This window comes from Oryctolagus cuniculus, chromosome 16 (assembly GCF_964237555.1).
Source record: "Oryctolagus cuniculus chromosome 16, mOryCun1.1, whole genome shotgun sequence".
In the NCBI taxonomy this organism is placed as follows: Eukaryota; Metazoa; Chordata; class Mammalia; order Lagomorpha; family Leporidae; genus Oryctolagus; species Oryctolagus cuniculus.
In genome coordinates, this window is record NC_091447.1 from 43,553,202 (window position 1) to 43,574,073 (window position 20,872).

At 42.6% G+C, this 20,872-nt stretch overlaps 1 protein-coding gene across 3 annotated transcripts; it reads left to right on the forward strand.

Annotated features, from left to right (window-relative positions):
- Positions 1–20,118, forward strand: LRRD1 (leucine rich repeats and death domain containing 1). Of its 3 annotated transcripts, none has more exons than XM_051853357.2 (6): positions 1–129; positions 5,047–7,039; positions 11,239–11,437; positions 17,756–17,917; positions 19,101–19,218; positions 19,841–20,118. In XM_051853357.2, exons 2-6 carry the CDS (start codon positions 5,129–5,131, stop codon positions 20,025–20,027), a joined length of 2,577 nt encoding a protein of 858 aa, XP_051709317.2. In that variant the 5' UTR covers positions 1–129; positions 5,047–5,128; the 3' UTR covers positions 20,028–20,118. The 3 variants fall into 3 exon arrangements, with proteins under 3 accessions (XP_051709317.2, XP_002713745.2, XP_051709319.1); XM_002713699.5 differs by having other exon boundaries at positions 29–140; XM_051853359.2 differs by lacking the exon at positions 5,047–7,039 and having other exon boundaries at positions 38–140; positions 19,841–20,102.
- The last annotated feature ends 754 nt before the right edge of the window (positions 20,119–20,872 follow it).

A 20,872-nucleotide genomic window follows, 5' to 3' on the forward strand; every position in this document is an offset into this window, starting at 1 on the left:
CCGGCGTCTCGGCCCGGGGCCAGAGCAGCCGGGACCTCGGCCGGCTTCGTCGCTGCAATCCCTCGACTCGCCGCCACGCGCGCCCCCTGCCGGTCCTGGAAGGCGCCGCAGCGGCCGCCGGAGGCCCAGGTGAGGCCAAGGTCAGCTCTCTCATCGCCCCTCAGCTCCCACTCCTCCTGGCTCGCATTCTGTCCCTGGCTACTCCAGCCTGTGTGGAATGGCCTCGCCCCCACCCTCCAGGTGCACAATACGAAGAGTCCCGTGGCTCCCTCAGTGTCACGAAGTACCTCGAGTCGTTTAGTTTTACTAATGTGTACGTTAAAAGTTGGCTCTATCTTTGCCTATCGACTTGGTAATATCTGGTTTTGAAAGAGACTCAGCGTTTCTGAGAGTGATGGGAGGGACCCTGTGCATTTCTAGAACGTTATTTGGCTGTAATTTAGCAGCCTTTAAAATGCCCCCATGGGAATGGCTACATAATCGATGGCACATCTTTTCACTGGCATATTTTGCAGCCGGGAGTACCTTAAACAGTGGCGGTATGCTGGCCCGTGGTTGGGCACGTGGCCTGAGCCTGGAACAGCGGATCTCATGTCAGTCTCAGTGCACCCTCTGCTACTCTGCTGGGCACGCCTTCGGGTCTATCTGTGGGAGTGCAGCCCTTGTTTAATCAGATCCACAGCTTCTCAAAACGACCCTTCTGTTGCATAGCAATGTGAATGTACCCAGTGCCACTAACCGTGCACTTAAAAATAGTGAAGCTGATGCGTTTTTGTTGTTTTGTCTTCTACGACCCTAACAAGAGGAGGGTGAGGGAGGGGAAGCACTTTTTGGTGTATAAACAACCAAACACTTGGAACAAAACTTCCACAAACTGCGGCAGCCCCTCAGGATCACAGCCTCACATGTGCCGTGCTTACTGGAGCCCAAGCTCCAAGAAGTTATGCCCACAACAGCCACAGACACAGTCTTGGGTGCTGCAGAATGCCAAGGTCAACCCTAATATCCTGAATATCATGAACTCTGGCTGTTCCAGAGCCTTAATTTAGCCATTTTTCCAGCAGATCAAATACCTGTTGTGTGTTTTTCAACAAGTTCTGCTGATGCACCAGGTGTTGGAATTTGAGAAGCTGTAAAACACTAACACCCTTTCCACCCCTACCCCACCCCCTGCAAGTTATATATCATAAAATATAGTCTGGGCCGGCGCCGTGGCTCAATAGGCTGATCCTCCACCTTGCGGCGCCGGCACACCGGGTTCTAGTCCCGGTCGGGGCGCCGGATTCTGTCCCGGTTGCCCCTCTTCCAGGCCAGCTCTCTGCTATGGCCAGGGAGTGCAGTGGAGGATGGCCCAGGTGCTTGGGCCCTGCACCCCATGGGAGACCAGGAGAAGCACCTGGATCCTGGCTCCTGCCATCGGATCAGCGCGGTGCGCCGGCTGCAGCGGCGGCCATTGGAGGGTGAACCAACGGCAAGGGAAGACCTTTCTCTCTCTGTCTCTCTCACTGTCCACTCTGCCTGTCAAAAAAAAAAAAAAAATAGTCTGGCAGATGACAGTGAAAATATCACCCTTGTTACAGATAAAGCAATTTAGAGGAAATGGAGTTAGTCTGCAGTTAAGCAATCATTATAATTTGCCCCTGAATATGGCATAATTACTCGGCCATCACACAGATGGACCACAGGTGGGCAGCCTCTTGTTCCATAGAAGACAGCTGGCTAGAACACAGATCTTGTAGGCAGAGAGAAAAAACCAAAGTTCAGAGCCTGAAGGAGCTGAGCTCATCAGTCATCTGGACCTCTTCTCAGCAGGTGAGAAATGGCAGAACCAGGCTCAAGGCCAAGGGCATGACGCAAAGGGTTACCTCCAGGTGGAAACAGAAAGGGTGGGAAATCCCCCACAGTCCTGAGAAGAAAGAATATCTGAATAAACCAGTAGCCACTCGAGATCAGAAAATGAATTTTACTGGGTTGTCAGTATCCCTTAATGTATAAAAAGCTGCTACAAACAAATCCTTAAGGGCAAGTTACCCATCTCATCTGGGTAGCATAACCTTGACACTGAAACTGGACAAAGCTCAAAAAAGTTCAATAATCAGGAAGACTGCTAATGAACATTTGCATAAAAATTCTCAGCAAGTGTTATTCAGTAATATAATATGGCAAAGTTTATAATGTGATCTATAGGTAGTATGAAATATGACTCTATTAATGTTAATTATGTTATCTAGTAATACAATATAAGTAATGCACCATGACCATGCTTGATTTATCCAAGAAATGCCTGATGTTCTATGAAGAAACTCTACTGGGGCTGGTTTTATGGCATTGCAGGTAAAGCCGCTGCCTATGATGCTGGCATCGCATATGGGTGCTGGTTTGAGACCCAGCTTTAGATCTAGCACCCTGCTAACGTGCCTGGGAAAGCAGTGGAGGATGGCCAAAGTGCTTGGGCCCCTGCACTCACCTGGGAGCCCCGGAAGAAGCTCCGGGCTTCTGGCTTCAGTCTGGCCCAGCCCTGGTCATTGTAGCCATTTAGGGAGTGAGCCAACGGATGGAAGATCTCTCTCTCTCTGTCTTTCCCTCTCTCTCTCTAACCCTACATTTCAAATAAATAATAAAAAAAAAAGTTAACGCAATATACCACATTAGTGATTACAAGAACAAGACGAAGATAGCTACTGTCATTCCTACTATCCTGCATTGTACCAAAGGGCTTAATACATGCAAACGGATACTAAAAATAAGTCAGAATTGGAAACAAAGCTGACAGTATTTGATATTATCTTTATAGAAAGTCTAGGGAAATGTATAAAGTTATTAGAAGTAGTAAGAGGGCCGACGTTGTGGCACGGCGGGTTAAGCTTCCACTTGTACCACAGACTCCCCATGTCAGAGCACTGTTTCAAGTCCAGCTGTTCTGCTTCTGAAGACTGCAAAAGATGGCCCAAGTCCTCCGCTGCCTTCCGAGGCCATTAGCAGGGAGCTGGATCAGAAGTGGAACAGCCAGGACGCAAACCAGCGCCCAAATGGCGCAGCTTTACCCGCTGTACCACAGCGCTGGCCCGGCTTACACAACTTGGACTGACAACTTTAAGTGGAGAAAGCTTTTTGCTCAACGCATGCCAAAACTGCTGCACCCTGATCAGCTGCCAACAAGAAAAGGGAATTCTTGGGGCCGGCGCTGTGATGTAGCAGGTTAAAACCCTGGCCTGAAGCGCCAGCATCCCATATGGACGCCGGTTCTAGTCTTGGCTGCTCCTCTTCCAATCCAGCTCTCTGCTATGGCCTGGGAAAGCAGTAGAAAATGTCCCAAGTCCTTGGGCCCCTCCACCCACGTGGGAGACCTGGAAGACTTCTCCCTCTGTCTTAACCTCTCTCTGTAACTTTTTCAAATAAATAAAATAAATCTTAAAAAAAAAAAAAAAAAAAGGAATTCTGAGCAAGTGAAACCAAGACCCTAAAGCCAGTGTGTGAAGGATTGTAACAGGAGTGAAACACGGTTTTACCTGAGACATCGTCTGTTGATAAGGTAGAAAGGATGGCACTGATGTGGTTAAATCCCTGGTTTCCTCAGGTCTTTAGGGCCAGTGCCCACTTACAAAACTGTCTTGAACTTCATGGGGGCTCATGTTGAGAAATAAAGTTTGTATTTTTAAATTTTTATCTTTTAATTCCATTTTCCAAGAACTTTTCAAAGTCCCTTTGTGGACAGGATTTAATATAGTAAGTTGTTTAGACAAGCACTGGAGGACTAAAGAGGTTAAAAAAAAAAAAAAAAAAAAAAAGGAAAGTAACCCAGGGTGGCCTGGTTCACATAGGAGGTGACCACCGGTGCTAGGGATGAAGGGCCATAGGAGGAGGCGGGATCATTAGTATTTACAAGCGTGGGGAAGAGACCTGAGCGGAGATGGAGATGTGTGAGGATCCGTGCTCCCCAGCTGCGCTGGTCCCGCAGGACTGCACAGGAAGATTCAGGCTGCAGCCCGTGCAAGGACAGTTCATTTCCAGGTGACTCCTACAGAAAGCGCCCTCTTCCACAAGACTGTTTGCTTCTCCCCACTGGAAAGCTGCCATGATGTCTGAGTTCTCTGAATGAGGCATGGCAGGGCCGCGGTGGTCCTGTGATGCCCACGGAATGAATGGCGCCCCTGCTCTTTGAGCTTCAGCCTTTCCCCTCCCTGTTTTCCTAAGTTTAGCAGGTTCCTTCATTCCTTTAAGTCGTCTTTCTTGTTTTCTTTGATTTCTTATTTTTTTAAAAGATTTTATTTATTTATTTGAGAGGTAGAGTTACAGACAGTGAGAGGTAGGGACAGAGAGAAAGGTCTTCCTTCCGTCGGTTCACTCCCTGAATGGCCGCAACGGCCAGAGCTGCGCCGATCCGAAGCCAGGAGCCAGGTGCCTCTTCCTGATCTCCCATGCAGGTGCAGAGGCGCAAGGACTTGGGCCATCTTCTGCTGCTTCCCCAGGCCACAGCAGAGAGCTGTATTGGAAGAGGAGCAGCCAGGACTAGAACTGGCGCCCATATGGGATGTGGGCACCGCAGGTGGAAGATTAACCTACTGCGCCACGGTGCTTGCCCTTCTTTGATTTCTAAAAATTTTTTTCTGTGATTTAATGTGATTTCAAGAGTAGTATCTGAAAAATTCATGCAATCAATAACCTATCCTTAACCAGGAATCATACATACAATTAGATTGTTATGAATATATTGTGGTTTCTTTTTTTACAGGTTACTTTAACTTAGCTTTAATAAGTCAACTGAAAATAAATAAAAATTTTACCTGAAACACAAAAGCTGACTTGAAAACATTTTAAAGCTATTCTAAGTAACTTGCTTTAAGAATAAATCAAAATTTTACTTACAGAAAATCTAGGTGTAAGAAGCCATGAAGTCATTGCATCTCCAAGTCTTTTTGTATTACTGTTTTCTTATTTGTTAAATTGTTCACTGTAGAATAAAATAAAATTACCTTATTAAAATTCAGTTGTAGTACCATCATTACTCTTACCTCTCTTCTTTCAATGTCCACATTTATTTTGTAGGTTCAAAGGGAAAAAAAAAAAAAACATGAAAATTAAAATCCAGTTCTATCTTGAGTTGGTGTAAAACTTCTCAGCCAGGACAATGTCTGGGAAGGAGGGGAGCTCGGAAGAGCCGGAGGATCGCACTGGTCAGCTCAGGAAAGGATCTCGATCGCTGTCGGTGGAGGAGCCTGGATTTAGTAAAGGAACAGCAGATGTGTCACAGGAGGCTTCTGATGCCTTGGAAGAGAAACCTTCCAGTCCGATTTATGCACCTGCTCCTGGAAGGGGTACACTCGACTCAGCATCTTCCTCTGGAAGCAAGCCTAAGGGAGATGAAGAGACCAACCGTCAGGTTTCTGAAGCAAGTCCTGGAGATGCCAGCCCACGGTCAAAACCAGAAACGGCACAGAATTCGTCATCGTCGGTAAATGAGACTACAGACTCTCAGGTGTCCGCTGACTTGCTGCCGTGTCCACAGATCCCTGAAGAAAATCAGCAAGGACTTGACCTCGAGTCGGATAACTTCACAGTTCACCTCGAGGCGAAAGGGCTACAAGAATTCCCACAGGATATTTTAAAAATCAAATACGTGAAATATCTGTATTTAGATAAGAATCAAATCAGAACTTTTCAAGGGACGGACCCAGGTGACCTGCGAGGGCTTGAAATTCTATCCTTACAAGAAAATGAGTTATCATCACTTCCACCTGAAATTCAGTTACTTCATAATTTAAGGATATTAAACGTCAGTCACAACCAAATAGCACATATACCCAAAGAATTATCACAGCTTGGGAACATCAGGCAACTCTTCCTTAATAACAATTACATTGAGACATTTCTCTCTGACTTAGAGAGTCTGGGAAACCTGGAAATACTAAGTTTGGGTAGAAATAAGATGAGGCATATACCAGACACGCTGCCTAGTTTAAAGAACTTGAAAGTTCTCAGTCTGGAATATAATCAGTTAACCATATTTCCTAAGTCTCTGTGCTTCCTTCCAAAGTTAATTTCACTCAACCTTACTGGAAACCTGATAGAGAGTTTACCAAAAGAAATCAGGGAGCTGAAACATTTAGAAAAACTTTTCCTGGATCACAATAAACTTACTTTTTTGGCAGTGGAAATGTTTCAGTTATTCAAAATAAAGGAACTCCAATTGGCCGACAATAAGTTGGAACTTATTTCACACAAAATTGAGAATTTCAAGGAACTTCGGGTTCTTATACTTGATAAAAATTTGTTGAAGAATATACCGGAGAAAATTTCCTCCTGTGGAATGTTGGAATGCCTGAGTCTAAGTGATAACAAATTAAGTGACCTGCCTAAGACTATCTATAAACTCAAAAATTTAAGGAAACTCCATGTAAACAGAAATAATATTGTGAAAATAGTTGAAGATATCTCACATCTTAATAAGATGTGCAGTCTGGAATTTTCAGGAAATTTAATCACAGATGTTCCCATTGAAATAAAAAACTGCAGGAAAATAACTAAAGTTGAATTGAATTATAATAAAATCATCTATTTTCCAGAAGGACTGTGTGCTTTAGAGTCTCTTTATTATTTGAGTTTTAGTGGAAATTATATTTCAGAAATACCTGTGGATATATCTTTCAGTAATCAACTGCTTCATTTAGCACTTAATCAAAACAAGCTCCTCATATTTTCTGAGCATTTATGTTCTCTTATTAATCTTAGATACCTTGATCTTGGTAAAAACCAAATAAGGAAAGTTCCACCATCTGTCTCCAAAATGGTATCACTCCAGGTACTGATTTTATATTCAAACAAATTTGAAACTTTCCCAGTAGAATTGTGTACTTTGGAAAATTTGCAAGTACTTGATTTTTCAGAAAACCAATTACAAACGGTCCCTTCTGAGATCTGTAATTTAAAAGGAATCCAGAAACTGAACTTCTCAAGCAATCAATTTATATATTTTCCTGTTGAACTGTGCCAACTTCAGTCACTGGAAGAGCTGAATATGAGTCAGATAAATGGAAGAAAGGTAAGAGACTGATATTTGGGGCTTTGGAAGGAAGAGGGGATGGTAGCGGATCAGAATCTCAGCCATAGTGTGTTAGTGTGTACATGTGCTTTAAATTCAGAGATCTTCCATCTGCTGGTTCATTATCCAGATGACCACAATGATTGGACCAAGCTTAAGGCAGGAGCCCGGGAATCCATCCAGGTCTCCCATGTGTGAGGCAGGGGTCCAAGAACTTGGGCCATTTTCCACTGGAAGTGGAGCAGACAAGACTCCAACAAGCACCCATATGGGATGCCAGCCTTGCAGGCAGCTCTAACCCACTTCATCACAACACACACACACACACACACACATTTAGATTTAAATTCTTGTATTTCACTTAACATTTCATAACATTTCTTTGGTACAGCATAATTCTCTCAATAGTTAGTAGGTAATTTTATGAGTTGTACAACAAATCATCTGTTGTTAAGTACTGGAGTATAATTTTTCTGTATAATAATGCTAGAATGAATTTCTTATAAATACTTGCCTAGCCTTTATCATGTTTGTCTATTTCCTTTGGAAATTTCCCCTGAAGAAAAAAACATTTTAACGGTTTTAAGATTTCTCTTTACTCAAATTCAGAGAATGAATTTGATGAAAATGATTTTTAAAAATTAAAGCATTATTGATTTATATTAAGGTATCAGTAAACTAATGAAAGAAGCCACAGCTATTATCTGGCTATTTTTAATGTTGGGCTGTTATCTAAAGCAATATTTCCTAAAGTCTGTTCCTAAAAACCCCATGAGCTTTAACTCCAAAATAAAAATAAAAAGTATTAAGATAAGGGGCTGTTTTTGTGATAAACAACCTTGAGAAGCTTTGAGCTGTTGTCTTAATCACAACAGGTCCTGCCCTAAGGAAACCACTTTGTCTCCTGTTATCCCATATTTCCCCAATGTATTTGACCTTTTTAAACATTACACCTGGGGCCGGTGCTGTGGTGCAGCAAGTTAACACCCTGGCCTGAAGCGCCTGCACCCCATATGGGCACTGGTTGGAGACCCGGCTGCTCCACTTCCGATCCTGCTTCACTCTATCCAGCTATGGCCTGGGAAAGCAGTAGAAGATGGCCCAAGTCCTTGAGCCCCTGCACCCGCATGGGAGACCCGGAAGAAGCTCCTAGCTTCGTATCGGTGCGGCTCCGGCCATTGCGGCCAATTAGGGAGTGAACCATCGGATGGAAGTCTCCCTCTCTCGGCCTCTCTTCTCTCTGTGTAACTCTTTCAAATAAATAATAAATAAATCTTAATAAAAAATAAACATTACACCTATTATATAATAAATTTCCAGAGAGGCTTCAAGGGAATACTTAACTGAAGTAGATGGAATGAATAATGATACAAGCTGCGTTTAAAAAATTGCTTTTGGGAGCTAGTCTTGTAGCACAGTGGGTTAAGCTGCTGCCTGTGAGACGGGCATCCTGTGTGAGCACTGGTTTGAATCTCTGCTGGTCCATTTCTAGTCCAGCTCTCTGTTTATATTAAGGCAATGAAAGATGGCCCAAGTACTTGGGTCATTGACACCCACATGGGAGACTCAGATGGTGTTCCAGACTTCTGGCTTTGGTCTGGGCCAGCCCTGACCATTGTGGCCATTTGGGGAGTGAACCAGCGGATGGAGGATCTCTCTCTGTTTCTCCCTCTCTCTCTAACTCTGCCTTACAAATAAATAAATCTTTTTTAAAAAGTTGCTTTTGTACTGACAGACACTTTTTAGTTCTGCAATGTAATTGTCAGCTATTTCCTTGACTGATTATCATCCCCTCACTTTCTACTTCTTCATCATCTTTACTGTGGGTGTCTCCAAGATTGTGTCCTTAATTTTTTTATTTTTTTGACAGAGTGGACAGTGAGAGAGAGAGACAGAGAGAAAGGTCTTCCTTTGCTGTTGGTTCACCCTCCAGTGGCCGCCACGGCCCGCACGCTGCGGCCGGCGCACCGTGCTGATCTGAAGGCAGGAGCCAGGTGCTTCTCCTGGTCTCCCATGGGGTGCAGGGCCCAAGGACTTGGGCCATCCTCCACTGTACTCCCTGGCCACAGCATGAGCTGGCCTGGAAGAGGGGCAACCGGGACAGAATCCGGCGCCCCAACCGGGACTAGAACCCAGTGTGCGGGCACCGCAAGGCGGAGGATTAGCCTAGTGAGCCGCGGCGCCGGCGACCTTAATTTTCTCATTTGTATTATGTCCTTTCTATCTCCCACACCTGCTATTATTTACATACAAAAGATTCCCAAATCTACATAATCAGAGGTAATTTTGCACAAGTGACCTGGCCTCACAGTCTCCAGTTTCCCCTGGAAATTCTGTGTTCTATTCTTCAGTTGTCTCAAAATCAACTGTTTTTTTCTTTCTAGCATAACTCTATTCAAAATGTCTCCATTTCTGTTTGTGATGCCAACACTTTATTCATACCCACAAGGCTAAAATCATGAAACCATCTTTTTCTGTCATCATTGATGCCAAATCTTAAACCAAAATTGTCTTCTTTTCCCTCTGAAGGAGCTCTTGGATTATCTTCTCATTTTCCAATGTCACTGTCTCCATTACCCTGGAAGCCTCCTGGCCTCCTAGGCATTGTAGCTGGACTCAGACGTCTCCAATGCAGCAGCCTCATCAGAGCTGTCGGTTCCATCCCAGAGGACTGCTCTCCGTGCCTGACACCTGCTTTTCAGGAATCCAGATTGCATATCTACTGCTTACTCCAAGTGGGTGGTTGTCAGAGGCACCAGTCCACATTGTTGCAACATCATTCCAAAGGTCACTAGATGAGAAAAAAATATTTACAAGAACCTTCCTTAAAAGACAGGCACTTAGCCTCATGGTTAAGATGCTGGCTAAGATGCCCTTGTCCTACATTGGAATACCTGGTTTCTATACTTGGTTCCAGATATAAATTTTTATTTGAGGCCACAATGAAAACTGGGTGACCCCACTATTTTGTTTGTTTGTTTGTTTTCCTCTATTTGAAAGGCAGAGAGAGAGAGATCGCTCATTTGCTGATCATTCCCCAGGCCACAGCAGAGAGCCGGATGGGAAGTGGAGCAGCCGGGGCTAGAACCACAACAGCCAGGGCTGGGCCAGGCTGAACCCAGGGGCCAGGAACTCCATCCAGGATTCCCACAGGGGAGCAGGGGTCCAATCAGTTAAATCATCATCTACTGCCTCCCAGAATGCATTAGCAAAAAGCTGGATTCAGCAGTGGAGATGTTGGGACTCTAACCAGAACTGAGGATTCAGATGTCCCAAGCAGCTTAAACCACTGGGCCACAATGTCAGCCCCAACTCCATTACTGAGCATTTACCCACAATGCATTATGCTTGGGAACACATGCATGAAAAAGCTTTCAACATACCCATAACGTCACTTCAAAACCTGAGGGAAACACACAAGGTCTAAACGAGAAAAATGTTAATGGAAGCACGAATAAAGAGAACAAAGGTATGGCCGGCGCCGCGGCTCACTAGGCTAATCCTCCGCCTAGCGGCGCCGGCACCCCGGGTTCTAGTCCCGGTCGGGGCGCCGGATTCTGTCCCGGTTGCCCCTCTTCCAGGCCAGCCCTCTGCTGTGGCCAGGGAGTGCAGTGGAGGATGGCCCAGGTGCTTGGGCCCTGCACCCCATGGGAGACCAGGAAAAGCACCTGGCTCCTGGCTCCTGCCATCGGATCAGCGCGGTGTGCCGGCCGCAGCGCGCCGGCCGCGGCGGCCATTGGAGGGTGAACCAACGGCAAAGGAAGACCTTTCTCTCTGTCTCTCTCTCTCACTGTCCACTCTGCCTGTCAAAAAATAAAAAAAAAAAAAAAAAAAAAAAAAAAAAGAGAGAACAAAGGTAGGGCTGAGTAGTAGTTGGCGACAATTTCAGGGAGGAGAAGAAGCCAAAGCAGCCAGGTTTAGGGAGGCAAGGAAGGAACAGGAGGCAAACATCGAGCGTTAGGAGGGTGAAGGAAGTGGGCTAACAAGCCACAGGGTGGAACTCCTAGCACTGGTCAGATTGGGGAGGTACTTAGATATACAACACAGTGTCTTGTGGATTGTAGCTAGGAGAGGATGTCCTGCCTTCCTAAGACAGGTAACAAATAGAATTCCCTCCTTCCATGGAATTTTTAGAAAATATTTAAATATTTTATTCATACAAATATTATTTATTCATAAAAGTTTAATTTCTGTTACAGTTAACAAGAATCCCAGAAGAGCTCTCTAATATGACTCAACTTAAAAATCTTGATATCTCAAATAACGCAATCAGAGAGATTCCAAAAAAGATGGGGGAACTGAGAAGTTTGGTGAATTTATATGCACAAAACAATCAAATAAGTTACCTTCCACCATCATTTCTATCTTTAAATAATCTCCAACAACTAAACCTGAGTGGTGAGTGGCATGCATAATCAGTAAGTATAATCCATAAGTAGAGTGTTACGTCTGCTGGCAAATTTGGCTAAGATACAGAATAGCATAGTCAGCATAATGTATTTAGTGCGCCCTGGAGGAAAACGGCTATCCCAGGTACAAAGAATGAGAGAGAAGTGCAAGATGCTGGTCCTGCCCTGAAGGAGATGATCATCCAGCCGGGGAAGGTGAAGGTCCCGTCATTTCTCTTCTGTCTTCCCTGCCTATTCCTAGTCATTCGGTGTTGCTTCCCTTTCTGAAGCTGACCTTGTCCTTCCCTCTGCAGCGTTTCCTCTGCGTCCCCTGCTCTGCGGCTTCTCTCTTCGGATCCCACTCCCCTGCCCTAGGGTTCCTTACCGCCTCACACACAGCCTCTTACCAAGGAAATCACTACAGTCACTAAAACAAAATGAAAGTGACATAAAAGCTGTAAGCCACTCACTTTAAAGATACCAGAAAAGATTTCCTGAAGCACAATTATTAGCTTGATGTTTTAGTTAGTAATTTCTGTTATGAACTCCTTCAAACTTAGGAAAAGTAATACACACCTGTGTACCTACTCCCAGAAACAGGATGCAAACACCTTGTGATACCTACTTGGGACATTTTCATTGCTAGTAAATAAGGTAATAGAGGTGAAACTTTTTAAAAATCTTTCCCTACGCTAGAAGTAATCACTACACTGGGGCCGGCGCCATGGCTCACTTGGTTAATCCTCCGCCTGCGGCGCCGGCATCTCCTGTGGGCACCACTTCTAGTCCCGGCTGCTCCTCTTCCAGTCCAGATCTCCGCTGTGGCCTGGGAAGGCAGTGGAGGATGGCCCAGGTGCTTGGGCCCTGCACGCGCATGGAAGACCAGGAAGAAGCACCTGGCTCCTGGCTTCAGATTGGTGCAGTTCCGGCTGTTGAGGCTATTTGGGGAGTGAACCAATGGAAGGAAGACCTTTCTCTCTGTCTTTACCTCTCACTGTCTGTAACTACCACTCAAATAAATAAATATTTTTTTAAAAAAAAGAAGTAATCACTACACTGAAATTGGTATATATCTTTTGTCTACATTTTTATCTCTCCATAAGATAGTGGTAGTATTTTTAATTTTTAAACCTTAATAAATTGTATCATACTATATAACAGCATTCTATAATTTGCGTTTTACATTCATTATACTTCTAAATTTAGTCTGTTAATATATACATCCACCTAGTTCATTCATTTTTTTAAAGATTTATTTATTTGAAAGTCAGAGTTACACAGAGAGAGGAGAGGCAGAGAGAAAGAGAGAGAGAGAGGTCTTCCATCCGCTAGTTCACTCCCCGATTGGCAGCAACAGCTGGAGCTGAGCCGATCCAAAGCCAGGAGCCAGGAGCCTCCTCTGGGTCTCCCACATGGGTGCAGAGGCCCACAGACTTGGGGACATCTTCTGCTTTCCCAGGCCACAGCAGAGAGCTGGATGGGAAGTGGAGCAGCCGGGACTAGAACCGGTGCCCATATGGGATGCCAGTGCTTCAGCCAGGGTGTTAACCCACTGAGCCACAGCGACAGCCCCTCGTTCATTCATTTTAAGTTTTTTTTTTTTTTTTTTAATTTTTGACAGGCAGAGTGGACAGTGAGAGAGAGAGACAGAGAGAAAGGTCTTCCTTTGCCGTTGGTTCACCCTCCAATGGCCGCCGCTGCAGCCGGCGCACCGCGCTGATCCGATGGCAGGAGCCAGGATCCAGGTGCTTTTTCCTGGTCTCCCATGGGGTGCAGGGCCCAAGCACCTGGGCCATCCTCCACTGCACTCCCTGGCCATAGCAGAGAGCTGGCCTGGAAGAGGGGCAACCGGGACAGAATCCGGTGCCCCAACCGGGTCTAGAACCCGGTGTGCCGGCGCCGCAAGGTGGAGGATTAGCCTATTGAGCCACGGCGCCGGCTCGTTCATTCATTTTAAATGCTGTATCACAAGCAATCCATTATCCTGTTGGTAGACAGGTTGTCTCTTTTTTATAAAAAATTATTTATTTATTTTTATTTATTTATTTGAGAAGTAGAGATACAGAGAGAAGAAGAGACGAGAGAGGTCTTTCATCAGCTGATTCACTCCCCAAATGGCTGCAATGGCTGGAGCAGGGCAGATATGAAGCCAGGAGCCAGTAGCTCCTTCCAGGTCTCCCACACGGGTGCAGGGCCCAAACATTTGGGCTATCTTCCATTGTTTCCCCATAGCAGAGAGCTGGATTGGAAGAGGAGCAGTGGGACTTGGCACTACAGGCAGTGGCTTTACCTGCTATGCCACAGTACCGGCCCCAAAGATTTTATTTATTTGAAAGGCAGAGTAGGGGGAGAGATAGAGATAGAGATAGAGATAGAGATAGAGATAGAGATAGAGATAGAGATAGAGATAGAGATAGAGATAGAAATAGAGATAGAGATAGATAGAGATCGAGAGAGAGAGAAAGAGATCTTCCCTCTGCTGGTTCAATTCCTAAATGGCTGCAACAGCTAGGATTGGGCTTGTCCAGTCTCAGTAAGGAGCCAGGAGCTTCTGCCAGGTCTCTCACATGGGTGCAGAGGTCCAAGCACTTGGGCCATCTTCTGTTGCTTTCCCACGTGCATTAGCATAGAACTGGATCAGAAGTGGAACAGCCAGGACTCGAACTCTTGCCCATTTGAGTTGCTGGTGTTGCAGACAGTATCTTAACTCTCTATGCTACAATGCCAGCCTCAACAAGTATGTTGTTTCTAATTTGTTTGCTATTATAAACATCCTTGTACACTTCTTTGTATGCATCTGCTGAGTTTCTGCAGGGTGTACAGCTGTAAGAATTGTTAAATTAGAGCCTAAGTGAATCTTTAGCTTCACCAGATGTTTACAAAATGCTATCGGTATTTGTACCAGCTAACCACTTGAACAGTTGAGGTTATGGCATTGTGCCTTTCAGTTGCAAATAACATTTATAACCAGAGTTTATTAAATGTAGAAAACCGTGGCCGGCGCTGTGGCTTACTGGATAAGGCTACCGCCTGCAGTGCCAGCATCCTATATGGGCGTCGGTTGGAGACCCGGCTGCTCCACTTCCAATCCAGCTCCCTGCTAATGGCCTGTGAAAGCAATGGAAGATGGCTCAAGTCCTTGGGCTCCTGCACCCATGTGGGACCCAGAAGAAACTCCTGGCTCCTGGCTTCAGATAAGCCCAGCCCCAGCCATTGCGGCCATCTGGGGAGTGAACTAGCAGTTGGAAGATCTCTCTTTTCTCTGCCTCTGCTTCTGCCTCTGTCTCTGCCTCTCTGTAACTCTGCCTTTCAAATAAATAAATAAATATTAAAAAAAAAAACCTGAGAGCTATGTGCATGATGTGTATAACATAAAAATCACAGTATATAATCATTAAGGTCTGATTCTTTCACTTACCACTTGGCGGTTCATCAAAGTTGTATATTCCAATAGTTTTGCCCCTTTTTATTAGTGAGAAATATCCCATTATTTGGATATATATAAGTTATCCATTCAGTAGATAAAGAGCATCTGAGGAGTTTCTGGTTTTGGTGATTATGAGTAAAGTCATTTGTACTCAATTTTTTATTATGATTTTTCATTTCACTTGAATTTCACAGAAAAGTATAGCTGAATTGTGATTAAAAGGTCAAATGTTAAGTATATATACAGCTTTATAGGAAACTACCAAAATGTTTTCCAAAGTGGTTATACCATTTTGCATACCCACTGCCAATGTATCAGAGTTGCAGTTACTCCTATTTCAATAACTCTTGGTATTGTCAAATTTTGTTATTCTAATAGCAGTATCTTAAGATCTGCTATTAGAATATATATATAGGTTGGTTAATTTGCATTTCTCTAGCACCTAATGATATTGGGCATGTTTTCTCATACTTATTCTTTGTAATGTACCTGTTCAGAATTTATAGCAATTTTTATTGAGTTCTTTGACTTCTGCATTTTATTTTCAGAGTTTTTTTTAATGTATTCAGAAAATATTTTCTTCTAGGCTGTGACTTTTCATTCTCTTAAAGGTTCTGAGAAGCAGAAATTTCTTTTTTATCAATTATTTTTATTTATGATTGTGATTTCAATACTGCATCTGAGAGATTTTTGAAGGTTATACATCTTTTTCTTCTATATTTGTATCTATAAATTTTATTTATTTTTCATACACACACACACACACACACTCCCTGGTTGTTGGCGATATTTGAGGAGTGAAACATCTCTCACTCTCTGTCTCTCTCTACCTTTCAAATACATAAAAATGAAGTTTTAATAATTAAGGAATACAATCTTATTTATAACAGTATCAAAGGAACAAAAATACTTAGGAATAAACTTTTTTTATTTGACAGGTAGGTTTATAGACAGTGAGAGAGAGAGAGGGACAGAGAGAAAGGTCTTCCTTCTATTGGTTCACTCCCCAAATGGCCGCCACGGCCAGCGCTGCACTGATCCAAAGCCAGGAGCCAGGAGCTTCTTCCTGCAGGTACAGGGGCCCAAGCATTTGGGCCATCCTCCACTGCCTTCCCTGGCCACAGCAGAGAGCTGGACTGGAAGAGGAACAACCGGGACTAGAACCTGGCACCCATATGGGGTGCCGGTGCCGCAGGCAGAGGATTAGCCAAGTGAACCACGGCCCCCCTAGGGATAAACTTAATCAAGAAGGTGAATGTGTACTGAAACTACCAAATATTATTGTAAGAAATTAAAGACATACTGGAAACATATCCCATGCTCATGTATTGGAAACCTCACTGTGGTTGATATGTCCATACTATCTAAAGCAATCTCAGATTCAGTGCAATCCCTATCAAAATCCAAAGGCTTTTTTTTTTTTTTAACAGAAATAGAAAAAAATCCTAAAGTTCACAAACTACAAAGGCCTTCAAATAGCAAAAATAATCTTGAGAGAGAAGCAGAAAATGGAGGACTCACATGTCCTGACTTTGAGACTTTACAAGGCTCTAGTAACTAAAGCAGCCTGTAACAGGCATGAAGACACTCACACAGACTGAGAGCAACCAACCTTCCATGGACATGTAGCTAAATGAACTTCAGCAAGGGGGCTGCAGCTACTCCGTGGGGAAACGACAGTCTCTCCAACAAATGGTGTTGGGAAACTGGGTATATACATGCCAGAGAATGCGCACCTGCACAGTCAGCTCCCTGGGAGTTCCAGGGCTTTGGGGACAAATGTCAATTGCACTATATCTAAGTACTGTTACATTACTATAGGTGTTATCACTCTAGTAGTAATGTTGTAGTCAAAAAAGATGAGCTTCTTTCTAATCTAGAGGTTCTCTACATTTTTTTAAGGTTTATTTATTTATTTGAAAGGCAGATATACAGAGACATAGAAGGAGAGAGTGCTGGTTTCTTTTAAAAATTTTATTTTAAATGTATTTGAAAAGCAGAGAAACAGAGATTGCCTATCCCCTGTTTCACTCCCCAAATGCCTGCGACAGGCACTATGGGCCACACCAAAGCCTAGAGCCCGAACTCAATCCAGGTCTTCCATGTGGGTGGCAGGGACCCAACTATTTGAGTTACCACCTGCTGCCTTCCAGGGTGTGCATTAGCAGGAAGCTGGAATGGAGAAAAGACAGGGCTCAGATCCAGGCACTATGATATGGCTTGTGGGCATGCCATGCTGCGGCTTATGTGCTGTACTAAACACCCATCCCGTGATGGTTTCTTAGCCTGAACAAATGTAATATGATTACGTGAGATAACATTAGGGGACACTAAATCTGGGTGAGGAGTATATGAGAACTTGCTACAATTTCTGTGACATTTCTGTAAATCTAAAATTATTTTATTTAAAACATCATCATTACATCTCTCTGTAAAATGTTTTGCTATATTGTAAGCCTCTTGTCTCATTTTGCCACCTCTAGGAGAGAGAAAGAACCACAGCTATTTCTAGTTCTGTATGCCCTCCTTTTCACCGTAGCCCAGGGTGGGGGAACTGTTTTTATCCTCATTTATAACATCATTTGTGGGTCCCACAAAATGACCAACTTAAAAATCAGCTTGCCATGGGTTTATTGAATTTCAAGATCCAAGATGGTGGCAGCCTTGGCAGGGCCAGACCAAAAGATTTTGCTAACTTTATTTGGCCCTCAGGTGGGATGTACCCCACCCCTGCTCCAGTGCATCAAGGCATCAGGAAGAACTTAGGACTTGCCAGCATTGTGAGAGTGCTCTAGAACTTTGCCAACAACACCTAATAGATTCTTCTTACATAGGCATTGTCTGTCTCCATAGCTTTCCTTTAGTGTGGGGTGTAACTCAATTATAACATTTTTCTATTAGGAAATAATCTGACAGCTCTGCCTGGCGCTATATGCAATCTTTCTTCACTGAGGGAGATAAACTTTGATGATAACCCTTTGCTGAGACCTCCAATGGAAATCTGTAAAGGAAAACAGCTACATACTATTGCATGCTATCTACAAAGGGCAGATGAAAGAGATGGTAGGTGATGAATGATTTACTATCTTACAAGTAAGTTTCTAGGTGTAAGTTTAAAGATAACGGAGGCTTCCAATCTAGAAGAGACATTAAAATATTTATCATCTCCCCTTTTCTGAAGGTTAGGAGTTTATTTTGATAATTCAGATTAACCCAAATCTGTCTGTACAGATCGAGCCACTGAAAACAGACAAATCTGACTGGAGGAGTGAGCCTTAATATGCCCTCTGAGAGGTTTGTCATCCTGGTTATGGCCAGACTCAGAGAATCTGTACCTGGTTTCTTCATTTGTTCTGATCTGCTTACCAGAGGTAGATGTTCTGAAAGACCTGTCTGGACTTGAAGGAAGTCCACAGATCCCTTGCACTTTGGGGCCCACCATGACTGCCCATCTGAAATCCTGGGACACTCTTCATCTCTCTAAACTTGAGCTCTCCTTTCTCTGTGTCTAAGAAGCCTTCACTCTACAGACCTGGCACCCAGTGATGGCAGGGAAAAGCTGGCATTGGAGCTGTTTGTATTCCACGATTAACAAAGGACATGGAATCCCTTTCTTAAACTTTTACTTAGAGGACTGAGATGTCATTTAGAGCATTAGCATGCTATGTGGCCTGAGGGATTAACAGAAATTTTTTGAAATAGAAAGACTAGAGCACATTTGAGATGATTGTGGGGGATGAGAAATTTCTAGTTCTTGAAAACTCATATAGCATATTAGTTAATAAAATAATTTAGTTTGAATTAACTAGAAGCTTTTAAAAAGCTCTAGTATCTGAGGCAATATTTATTAAATAAGTTATTTGAATATAAATATGCATGTATACACCATATTTATAGTAGATGTGAACTTGGTTTCTCAAGTTGGTATATAAAGAAGCACATTTTAAAAAGTCAGAATTTAAGGAGTCACATTCTGAAAGAATTAAGGAAACGATTTGGAAATGTCTTGGAAGTTGCTTATAATGTCTTTTTAAACAGCCATTTTTAAGTTGTATGATTTTTCAGATTTTAGAAGAAATGGAACAGAGGATTAAACTTTCAATTCATATTTTAGATCTACATTGTCATGTTCAATTTTACTTGACATATACATTTGATAGTAGCATAAAGGTAAGAAAACTAGATATAACTCAAAATAGAGTATCTTTTTCAAAAGTGATAAATTTTCTTTTATGCTCAAACATAGAGAAAATCTTAGAGAAGACATTCAAGATAGTTGCCAACAATATCACTGAGACGAATTTTGTATTTTTGTGTCAAAAAATGAATCTGCCAATTTCAGACACTGATATGCCTACAAAGAGGTGGGTATGAATGACATTTGGTACAAATTTATTGTCCTGGTTTCTATAATATTGATATTACATGGTTTTGGAGTATTCATATTAACATAAACTCTAATTTGCTGTAGATTTATTTTAGTTGATTACATACTTGTGATCCATGTAAGGAGACCTTGTGGTGTAGAAAGTTAAGAGCAAGGGCTTCGAAGACACCGACTGCTTGGTTTTTAATTTCAGCCAGCTTAATGACCTTGGGCACATCCTTTAACTTCTCTGTGCCTCAGTTTCTTCACTAGTAAAATGGATATACTTACCTAAGAGGATTGTCCTGAGGACCAAATGAGATCAAGCTATAAAAGCTGTAGTACAGTAGCAGGAATATACTGGCTTACAGTAATAATCCAAAATAAATATTTGGAGGGAATGTAAGTGAATTGGTTTTCTGTAAAGACGCAAAGGATGAGATAGAGCTAACCTTCACTTTCTGTGTGCCTAGCTCTGTGCTAACCTTTCTTACAGTCTCTCTTCATGCCCACTTCAATCTGGTAAGTCAGTCTGAAAAACCTATACACACAATATTTAAGTAGTTTAAAATAATTTTCTAATTGATAATAAACATTATTGTTATTTTAATTTTTTTCAGCACTGTTTCATTAAATGAGAGAGTCTATCAAGCACTTGTTAAATGGAAAATGGAAAGTAACAACTTACCACTAACTGCTGCTGCTTTAAAAGACCAACTAGTTCGGGCATTAACTATGATAGGAGCCTATGAAATTATGGACAAAATAACAGCTTTAAATCTTTTTACACGTGCAATTAAATTCTAGCCAGTTGATCCATAATAAAAATTGAACACCTATAATGCAAGTGGGTTGCTGAGCCATCACTGCATTTATACAAGATGATTGTGTGTCACATCGGTTTTTTATGCATTCCTAATAGATGATGACAATTTATGACTATCACATACAACGTTTTGCCTTAGAATGATGAAACTAAATTTGAAAGTAATTTAAAGTTTCTAATGGGACTTTGGTGTAGTGGATATGCTTTTAACTTCTTTGAGGTTAAAATACTGAACTATTATTTTATCCCTAGGGTGAATTCCATTTGATCATGGTGAATAATCTTTTAAAACTGTGATTAAATTTGGTTTTCTAGTATTGTGTTGAGGATTTTTCGTCAATTTTCATCAAAGATACTGGCCTGTGGGTTTCTATTTTTTGTTGTGTTCTGGCCTGGTTTTAGTATCAGGGTAATACTGGCCTCATAGAATCAGTTTAAAAGAATTCCCTCTTGTATTTTAGAATAATTTAAGAATAACTTGTATTAGTTACTGTTTAAATGTCTGGTAGAATTCAGCAGTGAAGCCATCTGGGTGCTGAACTTTTCTTTGATGGGAGAATTTTTATTACTGAGTAAATCTCATTACTCACTATTGGTCTGTTTAGACAGTCTATTTCATGATTAATTCTTGGCAAGATATGTGTTCAGGAATTCCCCATGTCTTCCAGGTTATCAAATTCATTGGCATCTAATTGTTCATAACAGACTAAAAATCCTTTGTATTTTCTGTGGTGTCCATTGTTATGTCTCCCTTCTCATCTTGGAATTTATTGATCAGAGTCTTCTTTTTCTTAGGTAAGGGTATGCCAAATTTGTTTATCTTTTC